Consider the following 18,034-nt stretch of genomic DNA (forward strand, 5'->3'; position numbering starts at 1 on the left):
TAACACAGAACTGTGACCATCTCCGCAATAATCACGGAATATTATTTCAAGTGCACCGGGAAAACATTCGTAGGATTAGAAAGTGCATTGAAGTACGGGGTGCTCATTTTGAACATCTACCGAAGTAACATTTAGGTACCTTTGTTCATTGTTGAATGTTCTTTGTTGCATGTCTTGTAAGTAAGTTATTTTTCAAATGTTATTTTTAATTGGTCACTACTTGCTCATAAAGTATAGCCAACCCGTTCAAAGATTTCTGGACTTGATAAAGTTAAAGAAATTAAATGCATGAAATAATATGTAAAAAAAATAAATTTTAATTGTTGTATTTGTTACCAATTTTTTTCAAAACCGATTTATCTCGCAAACCGTTCATTTTTTCGAAATAAATAAAGAGTACCATTTTTAAAGAAAAACCTTCAGAGTATCTAATAATAATATTTTCAGTTTGATAAAATTACTTCTGTCAAAATTTTGAGAAAAATTGTGATAGGGCCAGTCCGTTTCTGGACACCTGATAATAGCAAAAAGTTTATTTTAGCATCAAATCGTAGATTTGATGCTAAATTTATTAAATTTTATTAAAATATACAGGGTGGTTTCACAGTTATAACCCTAAACGTTAATTTCTAGGTACCCCTTTGACCCCCCATAACTCCGTTATGGTGCACATTAGGAAAAAAAATTATAGGAAACGACTAGTTTTATTTTGACCTCCCCTATACATTCCCGAGAGATTAGGAGGTACTTACCGGACACCCTGTATGTATCCCGGAGATGATTCCCGAGGAAAACGTTACTTACTCTTAAAAAATCTTCTCCGAGTTTGTCGATTCTATGAATCAAATCCTAACGTAAGATATCCAATGAAACATGCTAAATAAAAATGTAATCGAATCAATTTTTTAAATATTATTTATTGCCTTTATGTACATATAAGTTGAAATTATTCCAAATTATCGTCAAATCATTCTGATAGCTCCACCTACGTCACTGGGTACACTTATTCGTTTCCTGTTAGGTTCAAGAGTAGGTACTTGTCATATTTGCAATTTTATTGATATTGAGAATATCTATTGACGTCACAGATTGCCATGTATATATATATCAGGATCAACCAAACCAAAATCAGATCAGTTGTCATAATAATCATGGCTTTGGTAACAAGTTTAATCGCTTTTCTTTTAATAGCAAGTGCTTGCGAGTGTGCGGAGAAGGCGGAGACATGTTTGAATGATTGGGGCAACCATTACGTGTGCTCAAGTTTCGATTTGAGTAGCTTACCGGAAGAGGAGCAGTTGTCTGTAACTATCCGTACCGACAGCCTTCAACATTTGAAAAAGATTTCTGCCAAATCGAACGTGATAACATTGGAAATAGAAAGTACTATAGGTTCAATGGAACCCGACTCGTTTAAGGGCTTAGCAGGAGTGAACGTGTTAATTCTAAAAGATATCGCGGTTCCTGTAATAAATCCCGGCACTTTCAGCGATTTGGAATTAATGTCGCTGGTATTACAAGGCGACCAAATAACCGACATCAAACCTGGCGCCTTCAAGAACTCTAAAATGAGTCTTTTACGTATAGCGAACACTAATTTGAAGAAAATTAGGAGAGGTGTGTTTAACGATGTAGACGTGATGCAGCTGGATTTGTTCTACAATAAGATATCGTCTATAGAAGACGGTGCTTTAGCGGGCATTCCTAATTTGTACACTCTGAAGCTTGAAAACAACGCCCTGACCAGCTTCGATGCGAGAAAAATATTCCAGGGCATCCCCAAATTGCAAATCTTGCACCTCCACAACAATAACCTGGCATCGCTGCGCCGTTCTACGTTTGAGGGACTAACAGACCTTACTAAGTTGGTCGTGAGCTCCAACCAGATCACTCATATCGAACCGGGAACGTTCAATTTGCCAAATTTGAAGATACTGAATTTGAGCAACAATAAAATTAAAAAATTGGACAAAAATATTCTCTCAGGCGACGGATTGACAGCCTTGTGGGAACTTTACCTAAATTACAACGAGCTGACGTCTTTGCCAACAAGTTTCTTGTCCGAGCTCCCGAATTTGAGGAAGGTGGGTTTGGCTGACAATCCATGGGAGTGTAGGTCTTTGGATTTGACACTAAAATGGGTTGAGGAGAACCTGACTCAAGGTTTCCAGGAGCAGGAAGCAAAACCTACTTGTGTTGAATGAATTGTAAAAAATGTATTTTTTGCACCATTAAATAACTGCTATTAATAAAATTGACGTTGTTTTATTGTAAAATATTTTCAGAGTGTGTTATTTATATACTTTACCAAACTTTAAATTTTTTTAATTTTATCTAAATAAAGGAATATCTACCAGACGTTTTGAATGTAAGACTAAATATACGAAGATGTGGAATAAAATATTGTGAAACTTGACTCGTTGTTTGAAGTCAGACCCATCTCAAAGAGGCAGGTTTGCATAACAATGAAATTGACAACTATTTGTAATTTTTGACCATTTCAAATTGGATACTTTACACGAAAATAAATGATATATGTATATACAGGGTGTTTGGTAAATCGATGCATTGCCTACAGGAGGTTATAGTACAAGTGGCGTGTGATATATTTCCTGAATATACCATATTCCGAAAGCGCATAGTTTCCGATCTGCAGGGTGTTAAAGTTTTAATAAAAAAATGCAAATTTATAAATATTGCGGAAACCGCTCTGAATATTTTTATGAAATTTTACAGGCTTTGATAGTTAACAACAATATATGNCTTATAATTCGCATTTGCTGTTCAATCAAACCTTTCCTTCTCATTTTCAAAACAGCGGGAATCTTTGTAAATTTGGATTATTCGCTTTGTAAATACGTGCTGCTAGCAAAAATCACTTGTAGCAATTTTATGGTTTTTTGATTTTATTTACAAATAAATGGTAACTTTCCATAAAGACTTATTTATTAAACTCAAATATCTAAATTTTTCAGTTATTAATTTTTATTTTAAATAGTGTAGCTAGACAACTAATAAATTTAATAAAAATAAATACCCTTACAATATTTTTCCCGACAAAGGAACGGGCGCAAATCCGGTATTTTACATAAAAATGGGTTTTTGCAATAACTACGCAACTTAGGTATAGGGAAAGCTATTAAAAAATTGTAGGGTCTGCAGAAATGCATCTATGAAATCATAAAACACAAGGTGTTCTATTTGAAAAAGTCGAGATTTTTCAAATTTTAAATTATCAGGTTTGACACGAATTTTTTTGTCCCTTGTATACCGCAGGTCAACTTTTGATACGTTTTTTGAAAGAGCCATCTTCACTCTACAGTTCCTGAAAAAAAATAATTTCTAGCTGTTATACAATCATGATTATGTCAACTATTAGAAGTGACGAAACATAAGAAAAAAAATGAAAAGTCGATTATCTCGAAAACTATCAATATTTTAATAGGGATCATAACACAAATTTCCGTTAATTTTTCACGTAGAATTCGATAATGCCATAAAAAATATAGGTTTCCATTTAAAAAAAATTAAGTTGGTACCTGCCCAGGAAAAACTGAACACCCTGTATACGCAAATATATTTCCATTTTGTGAAGCTCGGGAAACTGTGTAGAAAAAAAAATTAAGTTATATTGGACTTACGCGCACTAGGTGGACACGATGTATATCTTCTTCGATTTTTCTGGTAATAAATTACACTCTATTTGCTTTGCTGATCCAATAATTTCAGGTGGAGTTAATGTGAATTCTTCCATCTCAAATGATAAATAGTTATTTTTATTAATTTAAATACGCAGTAACAATATGGCGATTATTATTTACCTAAGTACTTAATAACGCTCGCGTCATAGCAACCACAAACAAAGTGTTTGACGTGGTAGTAAAGTAGATTTACTGCTTATCAATTTGTACAAAAGACATCCCTCTTGGTTCTTAAATTGAGATCGGAAGAACTATACTTTGCTGACTAGTTAAACAAATAACTATTTTTAGACTGTTATTTTTTTTAACCACAGAAGAACGGTTTTCTAACGTGACGCGAATTGCTAACTATAACACATATCTGTGTTTACTGCGTTATCTCCCTACTCTTTTCTGATGTTAGTTTTCATACCAGGTTGCAGCTCTCGCCAGGAGAGAAGACCGACTAGCTGAGCTGGCCAAAAAACTGTCCGGCGAAAAAGGCAAACTCTCCCCCATCAAGACCGACGTCTCCAACGAGGAGGAGATCCTAAAGGCCTTTAAATGGATAAAAGAAAACCTGGGACCCATCCATATTCTCATCAACAACGCCGGTGTCGGCCTTCCAAACACCAATGCTATAGACGGGGATACCGAATTATGGAAAAAAGTTTTCGGTGTAAATGTTTTCGGACTCTGCATTGCTACAAAGGAAGCCATCAGGGACATGAAAGCCAACGGCGTGGACGGTCACATAATACACGTCAACAGCATCCTGGGCCATCAGGTCTTGAATTTTCCAGGAGCGGGCATATACCCTTCGACGAAGTACGCAGTGACTGCTTTGGCCGAAATACTTAGAATGGAGCTGGGCCGCGAAAAGTTGAAAATAAAAATCACGGTAAGAATAAGAACACTAAGAGATTTTAGTGTGTGTGTGTGTGTGTGTGTGCTTGCTNTACTTGTAAACAATTTAGGTACTCCATAAAAATTTATCAAGCAGCCAATGTTAACAGTTTAATTGTATCGTTTTATTTGTCTTACCTAGAAATTAATCTTTATTGCTTCAAATTTTACGTTATCTCAGTGTCTAACTTTAAAGATATCAAAACGTAAGCGACATGTGAATTCATTTGCTTGTTAGTGTTCTTTCTCCTACCTTCATAGCATAACGCGACATTATGGTGCTATCTATGGAACGATGGGTCGGCAAAGTAGCCGTAGTCACCGGAGCTAGCTCCGGCATAGGGGCTGCTATCGCTGAAAGATTGGTGAAAGAGGGTCTTCAGGTAAGATGGTATTTTTCTATCTTATCTACGCATTTCTAGATATAGTACAGAAAGCAACAATTGTATTTAAAATGAGCAAATGTTTTTTCGAAAAAGGACGATTATAATTTAGGAAATATCAATTGTTACGTCACTTGTGTTTGTCAAAGGTTAAATTGTTGTTTCTTATTTCTTTAAATTTTTATTAGTACTGGTTAAGAACCCTCAAAAGTGTTTTATGATGATGCGTGTATTTATCTTCGCACTGTCAGCATTCAAAATTATAGTCAAAAATAAATTTGTTAAAAAATAAATCCGCGCTCATACTTTTTTAATTTACCTACACTAAGGCAAAAAAAAAGAAAAAATAATACCCTTACAATATTTTTCCCGACAAAGGAACGGGCGCAAATCCGGTATTTTACATAAAAATGGGTTTTTGCAAAAACTACGCAACTTAGGTATAGGGAAAGCTATTAAAAAATTGTAGGGTCTACAGAAATGCATCTAATGAAATCATAAAATACAGGGTGTTCTATTTGAAAAAGTCGAGATTTTTCAAATTTTAAATTATCAGGTTTGACACGAATTTTTTTGTCCCTTGTATACCGCAGGTCAACTTTTGATACGTTTTTTGAAAGAGCCATCTTCACTCTACAGTTCCTGAAAAAAAATAATTTCTAGCTGTTATACAATCATGATTATGTCAACTATTAGAAGTGACGAAACATAAGAAAAAAAATGAAAAATCGATTATCTCGAAAACTATCAATATTTTAATAGGGATCATAACACAAATTTCCGTTAATTTTTCACGTAGAATTCGATAATGCCATAAAAAATATAGGTTTCCATTTAAAAAAATTAAGTTGGTACCTGCCCAGGAAAAACTGAACACCCTGTATACGCAAATATATTTCCATTTTGTGAAGCTCGGGAAACTGTGTAGAAAAAAAAATTAAGTTATATTGGACTTACGCGCACTAGGTGGACACGATGTATATCTTCTTCGATTTTTCTGGTAATAAATTACACTCTATTTGCTTTGCTGATCCAATAATTTCAGGTGGAGTTAATGTGAATTCTTCCATCTCAAATGATAAATAGTTATTTTTATTAATTTAAATACGCAGTAACAATATGGCGATTATTATTTACCTAAGTACTTAATAACGCTCGCGTCATAGCAACCACAAACAAAGTGTTTGACGTGGTAGTAAAGTAGATTTACTGCTTATCAATTTGTACAAAAGACATCCCTCTTGGTTCTTAAATTGAGATCGGAAGAACTATACTTTGCTGACTAGTTAAACAAATAACTATTTTTAGACTGTTATTTTTTTTAACCACAGAAGAACGGTTTTCTAACGTGACGCGAATTGCTAACTATAACACATATCTGTGTTTACTGCGTTATCTCCCTACTCTTTTCTGATGTTAGTTTTCATACCAGGTTGCAGCTCTCGCCAGGAGAGAAGACCGACTAGCTGAGCTGGCCAAAAAACTGTCCGGCGAAAAAGGCAAACTCTCCCCCATCAAGACCGACGTCTCCAACGAGGAGGAGATCCTAAAGGCCTTTAAATGGATAAAAGAAAACCTGGGACCCATCCATATTCTCATCAACAACGCCGGTGTCGGCCTTCCAAACACCAATGCTATAGACGGGGATACCGAATTATGGAAAAAAGTTTTCGGTGTAAATGTTTTCGGACTCTGCATTGCTACAAAGGAAGCCATCAGGGACATGAAAGCCAACGGCGTGGACGGTCACATAATACACGTCAACAGCATCCTGGGCCATCAGGTCTTGAATTTTCCAGGAGCGGGCATATACCCTTCGACGAAGTACGCAGTGACTGCTTTGGCCGAAATACTTAGAATGGAGCTGGGCCGCGAAAAGTTGAAAATAAAAATCACGGTAAGAATAAGAACACTAAGAGATTTTAGTGTGTGTGTGTGTGTGTGGGTGCTTGTCTGATATTTCAGGTTTTCTTTCAGTGTGTGAACATAGAAGCTCGTCCATTTGATTATAAAGGCCCCGAACGATAACTGGGTTACCCATTTTTGAACACCCTGTAAAATATATTTTTTTTTAATGGGAAGTTATTTTCTTTATACTGACACACAATTTTTTTTTTCGTCACGCTGTACAATTGGCGCCATCCAAATGTGAACGGATTTTGGTTGTTATGGAAATTTAATCTGGATTTTATCGTAGTAGATCAGACTTTTTTACTGGCGTAACACAGAGAGGGTATTGATAGAATTATATTTTCAGTGACTCTTATAGTACTTAATAATTAAAAAGACAACACATATAATATAAAGGAGATTAACGAAATAAATCTTACTTACTTACATATTAGTGGAAGAAAGTTAATAATAATTTTATCAATTTTGGATTGACGTTAGTGAAATAAGACAACACAAATTAAGTTTTTCAACTTACTATTACTATTAGTAGATATATTTTAAAGCATAACAATTATTAAAAAAAAACAGTAAATAAAAAGTAAAAAACCTTATTTCAAAATTAACAACAAATCTATGGCTATAGAAGAAAATTTGAGCAAAGTGACGACTGCAGATCAACAGAGAAACGTTTAACTCTCGCAAAAACTGCTGTTGCAAAATTGGCATTAGAATTAAATATTATTTTATTGCAGAGCCATTCATTGCCACAACACTTTGCAATCTTGTAGGCATAGACAAAATCAACGCTCTCACATCATATGAATGAATGAGCTCTTCCCAAGCATCTTGAATAGCTTGCCAGAGTTGATTGCGGTTTGCCGGCCTAAAGTCTCTTTGATATATTTTCCTAACTAAGAAGCCCCACACAGTCTCAATAGGGTTTAAGTCCGGACTTTTTGCTGGCCAAGGCAAAGTATTGATGTTGTTGAATTCGTCCACTCCCTTACTACTCGCGCTGTGTGAATTGGAGAATTATCCTGTAATGAAGAAGTAATTATTTTAATATTTGTATCATTTCTTACATGTTGAAATACAAAATTATCAGGAAAAAGTTGTGTCACTGATGGTAACATCACATTCTCTAAAATATTTATGTAATTCTTGACTGTTAATCTCCCATCAATTTGCCAGCACACTCCAGGACCATGAACGCTTATCCACGCCAAAACATTAACAGAAAAGCGTCCACTATTGGTAGTATGCAGTGTATAATTCTCCTCGAATCTTGAATTCCTAGGCCGATAAACACGTATTCTTCCACTATTAGAAGATTGGAATGTCTTTTCATCGGAGAACACTACGTTGTTCCAGAATTCATTTCCTTGATGTAGCAGTTCATTTGAAAACTGGACTCTTCTTTGTTTATGCTCAGCGGTTATTAATACTTTGTGAGCATCAGCGCAATTTTTTAGACCAGATAGTTTTAGACGTCTTTGTGCTGTTCTGAGAGATCCTGGAAATAATGTTTCTTCTCGCGCTTTCACAGCGGTTTCGAAAGGATTCTGATGGATAAATTCGACTAAAGCGTTATCTTCCGCGTCATTGGAAACCTTCCCGACACCTTGCCTGATAGGTCTTTGTATTCTTTGTTCTTCTTGACAGGGTTTTTTAATATAAAATATACAGCTCTTACTGACATTTAAGTCAGCAGCCACTTTACTCAAAGACCAATTTTCTTCTAATTTAGCTATAGCCCTTGCTCTTTGCGCCTTAGTTAAATGCCCCGGTATATTTCACGTTACTTGTTTAGGTTCACTACGTTTGCTCTGACATTTATATTTGACAATCATTGAATTTTACGACGACTATGATTTAAAGTTTAAATTACACGATACAATATTGCCGTTCACATTTGGGTGGCGCCGACTGTACATGAGTGATGACATCATCGACATATTTTTTTAAATGTGATTGTAAAAATTTTTTTACCGGCTCCCACTATAGTAAATTGACTATTAATACATTTTTTATAAGGAGGTAAGTCAATTTTACCGTAGATGTGGAAGTTGTTTTGGACAACGGGAGGTAAGTGAGGTAACTTGCCTCCCTAGGGAAAAAAGCGATTTCGAGCATATTTTATGAACAAATAAATAGAAATATTTGATGAACATTACATTTTATTAATTATTAAGAATGAATATTTATAGTAATAGTATAGCCATTACATTTAGTAACATTTATAAAATCTGGATAATTATTCCCCTCGCGTTTACTAATTGTCACATTTTTCTCAAAATGATTTGACCGCTCCATTTCAGTCACAGGAGGCTCAATATTATCTGACTGATCCATTAAAACAGCATGATGCGACGTACAACTAGAACCTGGAGTTGAAGTGTAATTGTAAAGAATCCTGTTGGCTATTTAATTTTTGTTACATAAACTGTCAGCAACATAACTTTCTGCAATTGTGACTGATTTCCACCCACCATATGTTTCTTGATCCTTAATACATCAACTCCTGTTATTTGCCAGTATCGTTGCCGATGTTCTTCGGAATGAATGGCCTGTATATGTTTCAGGATGTTCTAGTTTCAAAATCTATGCAATCTTATAATGAATCATAGAATGAAAAGAGTGAAATTTCAGTTTTAATTTCCAATGATATATTGATATATTTCTTGATAATTTCTGGGTGAGAAACAGAACCCAGACGAGAAGTAATTGTAAACGTACGTGACATACCATTTTTAGGATTTGGTATTGTAACTACAATAATTTTATCGAAAATTTTGAAACTGACGTCCAAAGTAAGTTTGCATAACTCATTAGAACGGCATGCTCCTGCAATTCCTAAGACCGTCACTGCCTTCCTTAGCAAATATGTGTTATAGGGTGCCTGAACGAGAAAATCGTTGACTTGTTTTCTGTAAAAACATTGACTTTTTAGGTGTATAGCCGTCATTCTTACGTTTCAAAAATGCCCTCAGCTTGGAGGATTTTGATATATCCACGTTCTCCTCTATGAAAATAGTTGACTTAATCATTGAGTATTCACTCCACAAATTGGCCCATGACTTTAAAGTTCTTGACTCCTCCATGAAATATGCTAGCAGTGACATTTCAGAAACACCAGTATTTTTGTTCTGGCACCATTCTTTGAAATTTCTACATGCCGACTTCTCAGGTAATAAAAATTTATGGAAAAATGTAGCAGAGTTATTATATTTTATTTCAATCGTTTTTGGAGTATTTCTGGTCATGGCCAATTTAACAACAAGTCTGATACGAGAAAAACTGTCCAAAAAATAGAAAATTGCAAATGTCTCTAAAAGTAGTAACGGCAACCCTAACTAAGTTAACAAAGTTATAGCTGTTTGAAGTTATCAAAATATAACAGCAAAAATGAAACACCTAGTATTTAATGTTTTAATTTGTTGGTATGCCATAATTTAGCGTTACTTATGCCCTTTGCAGGTACCAAAAATCCACTTGATATCACGCTCCTGAAAAGAGTTACTAACATCTCCGCGGACCCTTGCATCTGTCAATTTTTTTCTTCAAATATTAATATATCAAATTCTATAACTCCTAGGTATAGGGAATATTTAAAAGAGTGACCCCCAAATTACACGTAGAATCCGAAAATGCAATAATATATAGGGTGTCCCATTTAAAATAACGAAGTTGGTGTCGACTTCCGGTATAACCGGAAGTGCTGGAGAGTTCTAGATATTTTAGTTGTGTTCGCCCCAGGGACATTGCCATGTTGCCAAATTTTCAAATTTTTCGAAACAGTACTTTCCTAGATATCGATCGACGCAGTTCCCGGTGAGACACCCTGTATAGTTCCTAGAAATATACCAACCAGCATTTTCTTGGCCAATAGGAGGTTTCAGAAATAAATTATTTTACTTAGTCTTAGTCACTATGTACACATTTTTATCATGGCATATTTTATTGGCCATATTTCCCTTAGTTTTAAAAAATGCCTATAATTCGTTCCAAATGCACAAATTAAAAAATGAATCTTATTACCATTATCTCAAAAATTTGTTATTTTTTAGAGTCTTAGCCCTGGACTAGTCGACACTGAAATACTAGAAGTTTCCAAATTTACAGAAAATCCAGTGTACAAAATAATAAAAGAGGAAAAACGAATACTGGATGCCGAAGACATAGCCGAGAGCGTTGTCTATGTTCTTTCTACACCTCCCCATGTGCAGGTAATTTTTTTTAGGTGTCAGTTTTTCTACGCCTGTGATTAACCTCCAAATAACTAATAAACGTTAATTAATAGAAATCTATGCTAGATTTTTGCGGAACAAACTGTTATTTGTAATGCAACTTATTTAAAATTTATTACTTTGAACTTAGATATCAGATTTGTCTAAAGTTGGTATATTTAAAATATTTTATGAGAAGATATAGCCTACCCACGAGACAAGTTTTAGAAAACACTAAAAAGTGAATTTGTTATAATGTAACGAATTAATTATAAAGATTTACCTACATAAAATTCATAAGTTTTCGTAAGTTAAGAATATTTCTGTTAGAATTGGAGACAGAGAAAAGATACCATTCTAAAGATAAAAGACTACCGTTTCATTCTGTAAGTTATGCTTAATTTGAAAATTGTTTCGGTCAGATGTTTTAGAAAAATATGTTAAAGCCAGTAAGACTTTACAAACCGTTAATATTGATTTATCAACGATTGCAATTTTTGAATCACTGATTGACTACTTTAAGAGAGACCAGTTTGATAAATAAGAAGAAAGGGGCAAACAGCTATCCAAAATTATGGAATATAATAAAGATGAAAAAGGATACAGAAGAGAAAGCTTCAATTTGACGGAACCAAAACAACTTCGACAGCAAAAGTGATATGAAAATCAATGTTTTCCTTGCTATTTATTGATAGGGAATTAAAGAAACGATTGATGGCTTACGTAGAATTAAAAAAAAAGTTCGAGTTTTTAAATACGTACGTAAACTTAAGATTATGAATGACAACGACATACGAAGCGATTCAAATAATTTGCAAGCTGAATATTTAATCGATTTGGACGAATGTTTTGTTGAGGAATGTATTGAATTCAAAAATTTGTAAAATCTTGTTTGAAAATCGATTTTTATTTTCCCCAGAGTCTTCGATATATCCTTCAGTTACAGAGGACGAACGCCACCCACCGTGCCTTTTAAGGCCTAAAATATCTATTCCTTGGTTTGCCAGAATAGTGACAGAACTCCTTCGGAATGCATGTTCGGTTTAAGTTAAGAGATCCGGCAATATTAAGCACTGTGCAATTTTAGTGGGCCAATTTCCTAAGATATTTCTACCCACCACCTGGTTCGTGACCTTCCCGTCTGGCATTACCAAGAATACGCAAGCTGACTTTGCCCGTTTTGGTCGTAGTGCTAGATATTTTTTTATAAAATTTCAAATAATTTACTTTCTCGTTTCCTTGATATGTTATTGTAAACGTTTGTGATATACAGGGTGTCCGGAAAGGTCATGTCAAAAATGAAGGAGTGTACAGGGGAGCTCAAAATAGTTGTAGTACTTCATATTTTTTTTCCTATGGGGCTTCATTGTGGAGTTATTCGCCTTCAAAGAAAGAAGTTTAAAAATTCCAATTATAACTCGTTACCATGGTAACAATGATATTTGGGCAATTAAAGTAACTCATGGTAATGTCCTTTTCCAAGTTTAAACCAATATTCTATATGCCTGGATTATCAACATTATCCATTTATATTTATACATCTTTGAACATAGAGAATTCATTTCTTGAAAGAAAACAGGCTAGCATTACCTTTTCTGTGATACAAAATTTTTCTCGTTATACCAAGTTGCCAATAGCTTGAAAATTTTCTCATNATTCTATATGCCTGGATTATCAACATTATCCATTTATATTTATACATCTTTGAACATAGAGAATTCATTTCTTGAAAGAAAACAGGCTAGCATTACCTTTTCTGTGATACAAAATTTTTCTCGTTATACCAAGTTGCCAATAGCTTGAAAATTTTCTCATATCTCTATTTGGACTTCTCGGGAATCATGGATGAACAGCCTACTTGCCAAGCATTTTTAAGTCTGAATCGTCACTTTCATGAATCATAACTTACAAGAAGTTTAAGCTGTAACAAAAATATTACATTGGAGAAATTTCTATTCATAGCAGATATCACTAGCCAATAAATATTGGGTGTCAAGCAACCGCGCTATTATTCTATGGCTAGAAATTGGCCTCAATGATTTGGGATCGAGGGGGATTATCCCTCTTTATCCTGCCTCATCTCGTGTAGGCCTGGACAGCCTTCGTAGGTGGGCCCCATCCGTCGTCTACCCCGACCGCAAATGCGGCCGGTGTAGGCGCTTTGTGGGACCTCCTTTTGTCCTGGCTGGGCCCCGCCGGCTAGGGCCCTTTCTTCTGGCGCTCTTCTTGCTTCGCCGGCTCGTCTGTGTAAACCCCGGGGGTAGTGTCATGTTTATGTGTGGTATGNCAGTTACAGAGGACGAACGCCACCCACCGTGCCTTTTAAGGCCTAAAATATCTATTCCTTGGTTTGCCAGAATAGTGACAGAACTCCTTCGGAATGCATGTTCGGTTTAAGTTAAGAGATCCGGCAATATTAAGCACTGTGCAATTTTAGTGGGCCAATTTCCTAAGATATTTCTACCCACCACCTGGTTCGTGACCTTCCCGTCTGGCATTACCAAGAATACGCAAGCTGACTTTGCCCGTTTTGGTCGTAGTGCTAGATATTTTTTTATAAAATTTCAAATAATTTACTTTCTCGTTTCCTTGATATGTAAACGTTTGTGATATACAGGGTGTCCGGAAAGGTCATGTCAAAAATGAAGGAGTGTACAGGGGAGCACAAAATAGTTGTAGTACTTCATATTTTTTTCCTATGGGGCTTCATTGTGGAGTTATTCGCCTTCAAAGAAAGAAGTTTAAAATTCCAATTATAACTCGTTACCATGGTAACAATGACATTTGGGCAATTAAAGTAACTCATGGTAATATCCATTTCCAAGTTTAAACTGATATTCTATATGCCTGGATTATCAACATTATCCATTTATATTTATACATCTTTGAACATAGAGAATTCATTTCTTGAAAGAAAACAGGCTAGCATTAGCTTTTCTGTGATACAAAATTTTTCTCGTTAAACCAAGTTGCAAATAGCTTGAAAATTTTCTCATATCTCTCTTTGGACTTCTCGGGAATCATGGCTGAACATCCTACTTGCCAAGCATTTTTAAGTCTGAATCGTCACTTACTTGAATCATAACTTACAAGAAGCTTAAGCTGTGACAAGAATATTACATTGGAGAAATTTCTAATCATAGCAGATATCACTTGCCAATAAATAATGGGTGTCAAGCAACCAAAGCGAAAACATTTTTCATGTACGACTTGTTTGTTCTATGCATTTTTAAAATATTAGTTGTTTAGTTTCAATTAAATTTATTAAATATTTCAGCGTCCAAATATCGTCATAAACAGTGCGGTCTTATTGGTTTCGGACATTTTGGTGATCTCGACTTCGTCTAGTTCTCCAAACTCTCCTCAACCAATAAAGAAAACTTACTGACCTTAATACTTAATACACTGTTGTATCGATCACTAAATGACATTTGCATATATTCGTGCAACACGTTCTGTGACATTAATCTGTTAATATTTTTCAGATTCAAGAACTTATCATCAGACCAGTATCTGAAGCATTCTAGAAATACCCCGCTGTTTTCCAGCTTTAAAAAACAGATGTAATAATGAACAGCAAAACAGTGTGTTCCAGAAATAAGTGCCAAAATTTTAATTATTTATTTGACACATAAAAAGGAACAACAAATATCTTGGTTTTTAGGATAACATTATTTTTAAAAATGATATATTTCTTTTACCCGCCAAACAGTGTGTTCCAGAAATAAGTGTCAAAATTGTAGCCAACTTGATGTAATACGCAAAATTTAATTTCAACATTCAACCGAAAACAGTATAAATTATATTTTCAAATTGCTGTTGAATTTATGTAGATGTAAAAATTATATAATTATAATTATATTTTTATTATAATCAGTAACATAAACCATGTTTTTTTTATTCAATAAGTATGTTCTGCCTCTTAGACAAAATAAAAAATTGCACAAATAGCAAAATTTAGAACTTTTTTTTTCCTTTTAGTTAAAAAATAAAGGGAAAAACTAAGATCTAAGCTCACTATTAATTTTCATAATTACGTATTACCTACAGACGTATACAGTCGTTTGAGTATAAAGGCCCACGCTATAACTCAGATACTCATTTTTGGACACCCTGTAAAGTATATACAGGGTGTATCACGAAGAGGGCCCATTATCTCAAAAAGTAGGCAAAATTGAAATCTGTAAATTTGTATAGAAGGGTCTATCAAAAAGATCTATTCAATGAAAATAGTGTCAACTTCCTCGCACTTCCGGATATACCGGAAGTCATCATCAGCTCTGTTATTTCAAATGTAACACCCTGTATATTTTTGCATTTTTTAATTCTACGGTATATTCTAGACTAATTTCATATAAGGTACTAAAGGCCAAAATGTAACAGTTTTCAAGTTATTATCAATTTTCGAAAAAAATTGAGGGATGTAGGTGATTTTTGAAAATAGAATAACTCCGACATTTTGATTTATTTATTAATGAAATTTGGCATGGATAATTTAAAAGCAATGGAATTCAGTCAGTTTATGTCAAATTTGCAAAAAATCATACAGAGTGTTTAAGAACGTGTGACCAATACTATGACATTGAAGTTGAATTTACTCAAATATTTCAAATGGTACACCCTGTATATTGTTACATTTATGGAAGCACAATCTAGGGTGGATTTGATGCATTAAAGAATTGAATAATATACGATGTCTGATTAATGAACTGTAATTTTTATTATCGTTATACCCTCATCAAAAATAATAATTCAGTATATTAAATTTAACAGAGCGATGTTTTAAATAAACCCACCATACTCGTAGATTTTTGTGTGTTGATATTTGAAAATTGAAATCAATAATTTCCAATTTACACAAGAACTGTTAACTTTGGGTGTAGGGAACTATAATATCATTTTAAAGTAAAGTGCTGACGTCATCGATATTTTTTTTTAAATGGGATTGTATACATTTTTTGCAGGTTTTGATTGATNGGGACAGGACGGTGCCCTGGGGGACACCGGCCTCCATGGGACGGGTGGTGGAAAGGGAATCTTGGATTTGGATGCGGAATTTTCGGTGGTGTAGGTAGGATTTTATGAGTTTGGTAAAGGATATGGGATATTGGTTGGTGAGCATTTTCATCAGTAGGCCTTCATGCCAAACCGTATCGAAGGCCTTTGCGACGTCCAGGAAGACAGCACCAGTGTACTGTCCCCTGTTGAAGGCCGCCGTGATGTGCTCGGTAAGGCGAAGGATTTGGAGTTCAGTGGAGTGATTGGGTCGGAAGGCGAACTGCTCGTCTGGAATGACTTGCAGTTCTTGGGAGTGGGTTCTTAGACGGGTTAGGATAATTTTTTCTACCACTTTGCTCATAGCCGGGAGCAGGCTAATGGGCCGGTAGTTGGATGGGATGGTGTGATCTTTGTTGGGTTTTGGGATAAGGATTATGTTTGCTGTTTTCCAGCGGGTAGGGAAGTGTCTTAGTCTGAGTGTCGCGTTTGTTATGTTTAGTAGGGCCATGAGGCCCTTGTGTGGTAGTCGTTTAAGTGTCGTGTTATGTATATTGTCGGGTCCGGGGGCTTTTCTGTTTTTAAGTCTGCGTATTGTCAGTCTTAGTTCGTCAGGTGTTGCGGGGGGGATTATGTCATTGTCTGGCTCTCTGTCGACGCGTCGGGCCGCGCGCTCAGCCACTATCTCGAATTCCTCGTCTTCGTCGGGCAGCTGAGGCAGTCTACACTGCAGTTCCAGGCTATCGGCGAAAGCCTCGGCCTTTTCCTGGTTCGTGTAAACCACCCCCACACTACCGTGGATTGGAGGAATTTTACGGCGAGCGGTCTGTCGCAGGGCCCTCTGCGTTTTCCAGAGGCTGTTGTCTTGTGGATCCAGCGACTCCAGGTGCCTAGCCCAGTTATCCTGGGCCAGTTCATCCAGAGCCGCCTTCACCCGTCTGTTAAGTACGTTTAAGTCATGTCTGCGTCGGGGGAGGCGGGTGCGGGTGGCAAGCCGTTTCGCACGTCGTCTGTCACGTATTAAGTTTTTTATGTTATCGAGGAGGGTGCCCCGGGGGTTTGTCAGTCGGGGGATGTCAAGCAACCAAAGCGAAAACTTTTTCATGTACGACTTGTTTGTTCCATACATTTTTAAAATATTAAGTTATTTAGTTTCAATTAAATTTATTCAATATTTCAGCGTCCAAAAATCGTCATAAACAATGCGGTCATTAAGTGTATTATTGGTTTCGGACATTTTGGTGATCTCGACTTCGTCTAGTTCTCCAAACTCTCCTCAACCAATAAAGAAAACTTACTGACCTTAATACTTAATACACTGTTGTATCGATCACTAAATGACATTTGCATATATTCGTGCAACACGTTCTGTGACATTAATCTGTTAATATTTTTCAGATTCAAGAACTTATCATCAGACCAGTATCTGAAGCATTCTAGAAATACCCCGCTGTTTTCCAGCTTTAAACAACAGATGTAATAATGAACAGCAAAACAGTGTGTTCCAGAAATAAGTGCCAAAATTTTAATTATTTATTTGACACATAAAAAGGAACAACAAATATCTTGGTTTTTAGGATAACATTATTTTTAAAAATGATATATTTCTTTTACCCGCCAAACAGTGTGTTCCAGAAATAAGTGTCAAAATTGTAGCCAACTTGATGTAATACGCAAAATTTAATTTCAACATTCAACCGAAAACAGTATAAATTATATTTTCAAATTGCTGTTGAATTTATGTAGATGTAAANTTCTCTTTCCAACTATATAAAATTTGCATGCATAACGAAATTTTTGAGAAAAAAATAAGAAAACTTTCAGCCTTTGACTTTAGTTTATGGTGCTCGCTTTCTAAATCGTATCAAATAGAAGGCGCTGGAAAAACAATTTTGCATACCGCTTTCATAAATATATCGGTTTGTTTGTAATTGATATTAATAAACAAAAA

General features: G+C 35.3%; 2 protein-coding genes across 3 annotated transcripts in view; both read left to right on the forward strand.

Annotated features, from left to right (window-relative positions):
• The window catches only part of LOC108906992 (farnesol dehydrogenase), a 42,318-nt gene that overhangs the window by 12,897 nt on the left and 11,387 nt on the right, over positions 1-18,034 (forward strand). Inside the window, exons 1-3 of one of the 2 annotated variants that reach the window (XM_023454621.1) lie at positions 4,787-4,969; positions 6,402-6,866; positions 10,930-11,088. In XM_023454621.1, the coding sequence (XP_023310389.1) occupies positions 4,862-4,969; positions 6,402-6,866; positions 10,930-11,088 (732 nt within the window). In that variant the 5' untranslated portion in view covers positions 4,787-4,861. Of the gene's footprint in view, positions 1-4,116; positions 4,582-4,786; positions 4,970-6,401; positions 6,867-10,929; positions 11,089-18,034 lie in introns of those variants that run through there. The other variant, XM_023454620.1, reaches the window with a different exon arrangement.
• LOC108907006 (platelet glycoprotein V-like) lies at positions 1,132-2,280 on the forward strand. Its single transcript, XM_018710473.2, has one exon. The coding sequence runs from the start codon at positions 1,152-1,154 to the stop codon at positions 2,202-2,204; it is 1,053 nt and encodes a 350-aa protein (XP_018565989.1). The 5' UTR covers positions 1,132-1,151; the 3' UTR covers positions 2,205-2,280.

Source organism: Anoplophora glabripennis, unplaced genomic scaffold, assembly GCF_000390285.2.
Source record: "Anoplophora glabripennis isolate ALB-LARVAE unplaced genomic scaffold, Agla_2.0 scaffold317, whole genome shotgun sequence".
Classification (NCBI taxonomy): Eukaryota; Metazoa; Arthropoda; class Insecta; order Coleoptera; family Cerambycidae; genus Anoplophora; species Anoplophora glabripennis.